Below are 3551 nucleotides of genomic sequence, written 5' to 3'. Positions count from 1 at the left end.
GCCCCGCCCCCGGCTCTGCGGCTGCGCCCCCGCCGCTCCTGCGGCGCCGCCGGCCCGCGCGGTGGGGGGCGGGGATCCCGGACGCCCCGCAGGGGCCTGAGGACCCCCCCGTGCCCGGAGGGACTGGGAGGCTGGGGTCGGCGGCACCCCGAATCTGCGCCCTCCGGGGAGGCAGGAAGCCTCGGCCCCCGCACCCTCCTGCGGCGTGGGGGCTCGCGGGTCTGTGCTTGACACTGAGGGGACGCAGACAGCGCAAAGGGGGCCTGTGGGGCTCCCGCACCGAGAGGGGTGCTGAGGGCCTGGGGGCTCCTAAGGCCCCCGCTGTGTTCCCCATGACCCGGCACACGGAGACGCACCAGGAGCCCGGGGATGCCCCGCACCGCCGTGGGCCCCACTGTCCCTGCGCGGGCTCACAACCGCATCCCAGTGACACCCCGCGAAACAGCGAGGCTCGGCACGGGCAGGAGGGGGTCCAGGGGAGCACACCCCTCACAGCCCTCACAGCGCCGCAGAACCACGCTCACGATGCGCAGGAGCCGCGGCAGCCCACGCCCTGGGCGCACAGACTCCCAGCGCACACTGCGCCACAGCTGACCTTGCGCCAGCTCACAGAGCTCACGCGGGCACCGTGGCACACTCGGGGGACCCACGCTCCCACGCCCCACGCGAGCCTCTGCGGCCCTGGGACGCACGCACACGGGCCGGCAGACACGGCTGCACACGCGGCGTCCTAAGAAAGGCCACAGAACTGCTGTGCTGACAGGCAGCCTGGGCACAGGCTGCACGAGGCGCGGCCTTCAGAACCAGGCCAGGGACAGCGGCCCACGCCTCTCACGCCTCTCGCACTGCACTGTCAACTGTGAGTCCGTCGCGCCTCCAGACAGGTCCCTACCCACACACCACACCCACATCGCAGCGAGTGCACCCGCGCCTTGCGTTTACACGCTCGCACACACAGCACCCATCGGCCTCCATGTCGGAGCCTGAGCAGTCAGAGCCTCCTGTCCCCGGCCTGACACCGCTTTGCTCTTGAGGAACGTTCCAGATGATCCCTGCGCTGGCAGGGAGAGAGGGAGAGAGAACTCTGGCCAGGAGGGAGCTTGGCATGTGGGGTTAGAGGTTGGTGCGCGTCAAGATTAAGCATCTGCTGGGCACGGTGGCACACGCCTTTAATCCCAGCGCTCAGGGAGTGCGGGCTGGCAGAGCTTTCTAAGTTCAAGGACAGCCAGGTCCACACAGCAAGCGCCAGGGCAGCCAGGGATACACAGTGAGACCGTGTTCAAAACGGTGCGTGGGGATTGACACGAGCCTGGCCTCCGGGGAACACGGGAAAGGCTGCAAATCCGGAGCGAGGGACGCAGGGACACAGGGACACAGAACGATGGCCTTGGGCAGGGACAGGGCCACAGTAGGAAGAGGAAGGGGGCTTCCCCAGGACCCAGAGCTCCATCACAATTCCGTTCTCAGGCCTGTTCCCATCCCTCCTGCCGTCCCTTGTTGCCATGGTGACGGGGAGGCCGACTCTGCAGCAGAGGAGGTTGGGCCTGCAGATCAGGCTTGTCGCCATGGAGATGAGGAAAGGAGGAGGAGCCCCACCTTTCCGCTCAGGTGCCCCGCTCTCAGACACCCCTTCCTCAAGCCTGCCCCTCGCTCCTGGGACGGAGGGATTAGTCCCAGCATGTATTCGTTTGTCCTCCCTTGTCTGGACTGGGCCTGCAGCTCTGTGCTGGTGCAGAGGACGGGGACACAGGGGCGGGGAATGCTGGGCGGGGGCCCGGGCCTCAGGACACACGCCCTCCTCCCTTCTGGCCAGGCTGGAGGTCCAGCCCGGACACGGTCACCGTCCCGCACGGACTTCTTCCTTAGACGGCGGCCTGGCCGGATTGCTGACAGGGGCACGGGGCTCACAGCGCGAGGCCCTGCAGAAGCAGGGGGAGGGGAGAGTCGGAAGGTCACAGGGACGGGGAGGACAGAAGAGCTCGGCCAGGAGTAAGAAGACACACACGGGAGCCACCCCGGGCCAGAGTCTCGGACGCAGAGATGAAAGAGCAAACAGAACCAGGGAGGCTGTAGCAGACATGATCAGAGAGGGTGACAAGCTCGGGGCGCCTCGGGGCGCTGGGCGGGCGCTGTGCCAGGGGTAGAGAGGATAAAGCCGGGTGGGTGGGCTCAGGAACAGACTGTCAGGAAGAGCAGCCAGCGAGGGGAGAGCGAGCCAAGGCCGCCTCACAGTCCCGGGCGGGGCGGCTGGTCGGGCTCCGAGGCGCTGGCCTGCCCCGGGGTGCGTGGAGGAGTGGAAACTGAGGACGCAGCCTGGCCGGGCGGGGAGGGGCTCTGGGGTGGGGCGTGTCCCTCTGTGGGGGACACAGAGGCCGGCCAGGCCTGGCCCTCCGAGCCGCAGGCGCGGCAGGTGCTGAACGGACAGCTCCCGAGTCCCGGGGAGGCTGCGGCGCCCAGCGCGGCCCGCGCCAGCTCCCGGCTCCGAGTCGGGTCCTCGCCACCCTTCGGGGGTCCCCGGGTCCTCCTCGAGCTTTCCGTGACGTCCCGTGTGTCACCCGGGTCCGGTGCCCTTTCCCTTCCCTGCCTCACTGCAGCCGCGCCCCGGGCCTGTGCCTCCTCCCAGCCCTCCCCCACCCCACCCGCACCGAGCTCTCCTTCTCTCCCCCACCCCCGCTGCCGCCCTGGCTTCTCTGCTCGGCCTCGTTCTGGCTCCGGCTGCGTGACCTCCACTCGTCCTTGCTGCACAGAAACCTTCGGAGCGCGGAGGAGGCGGACACGGGGCACCCACCCTTCTCCCTGCCCACCCGGCCCTCCGCCCCTGCCCCCGGGAGGGACACCACGCGGGGGTCAGTGTCTGTGGGCGCCCGCCCACCCCGCCCCTCCCGCCCTCTGCATCTGTCCGGGGTCCTGACGGAAGGTCGGTGGGCAGGGGCGGCGGCTGGGACCTGGGCTGCCCCGCGTGCTGCGGGCATCGCCCGGGTGCGCGTGTGCCAATCTCTGCGTTTCCTCGGCAGGCTCCGGGGTCTGACACACGGCCGCTGACGCCCACCCCCAGAAATGAAGCCAGGCGTTCCCAGTTTTGGGGTTTTGTTCTTTTTTTATTCCAACAGGGGCTGAGATGTGACAGGGGTGTGGGGGCCCCGGCAGACGCTCTCCCTGGGGGCGTCTCATAGAAATTCTGAGGTTTCTCCCCCCAAAAAAGAGAGAAAGAGAAGAGAGGAGGGGCACCAGGGCCGCCGCACGTGCAGAGCCCTCCCCGCCTCCTGCAGTGTGCAGCCGCGTCACGCCTGGGTGTCCGGCGGCCCGGGCCGGGGTCCTCCCGTGGGCCGCGGTCCAAGTCCGGGAGAGGCCCCGTCCGGCCCTGAGTCCGAGGGCTCTGCGCTCCTCCCGCCCGCGGCGGGGCGGCAGGGGGCGCCCGACCCCGTCGCTCGAGTCCGCTGGGGGCGCAGCTGGCTCCGGAGCCGGGCTCGGCCCCGCGGGGACCGGAGGCCGCGGGCCCGCAGTGGGCCGGGGCGCGCGCCCGGCTCGGCCGCGGTCATTCGTGCTCCGCG

The 3551-nt window shown here is 70.1% G+C and overlaps 1 protein-coding gene across 1 annotated transcript; it reads left to right on the top strand.

Annotated features, from left to right (window-relative positions):
• Window positions 1-332: 332 nt before the first annotated feature.
• LOC129674769 (uncharacterized) lies at window positions 333-3526 on the top strand. Its single transcript, XM_055604885.1, has 5 exons — window positions 333-678; window positions 736-859; window positions 1468-1608; window positions 2748-2846; window positions 3015-3526. The coding sequence occupies exons 1-5, from the start codon at window positions 333-335 to the stop codon at window positions 3040-3042; spliced, it is 738 nt and encodes a 245-aa protein (XP_055460860.1). The 3' UTR covers window positions 3043-3526.
• Window positions 3527-3551: the final 25 nt, after the last annotated feature.

The sequence above is a fragment of the Psammomys obesus genome, unplaced genomic scaffold (assembly GCF_907164565.1).
Source record: "Psammomys obesus unplaced genomic scaffold, mPsaObe1.curated_primary_1811, whole genome shotgun sequence".
Taxonomy (NCBI): Eukaryota; Metazoa; Chordata; class Mammalia; order Rodentia; family Muridae; genus Psammomys; species Psammomys obesus.
This window is presented reverse-complemented; position numbering and strand designations above follow the sequence as displayed.

Excerpts from the sequence above, each read along its gene's own strand:
- LOC129674769 (XM_055604885.1), top strand. The coding sequence starts at position 333 with ATGACCCGGCACACGGAGACGCACCAGGAGCCCGGGGATGCCCCGCAC. Across the intron at positions 860-1,467 it reads CTCGCACTGCACTGTCAACT|GCCTGTTCCCATCCCTCCTG; the intron begins GTGAGTCCGTCG and ends TTCCGTTCTCAG. Across the intron at positions 2,847-3,014 it reads GGGAGGGACACCACGCGGGG|GCTCCGGGGTCTGACACACG; the intron begins GTCAGTGTCTGT and ends TTTCCTCGGCAG.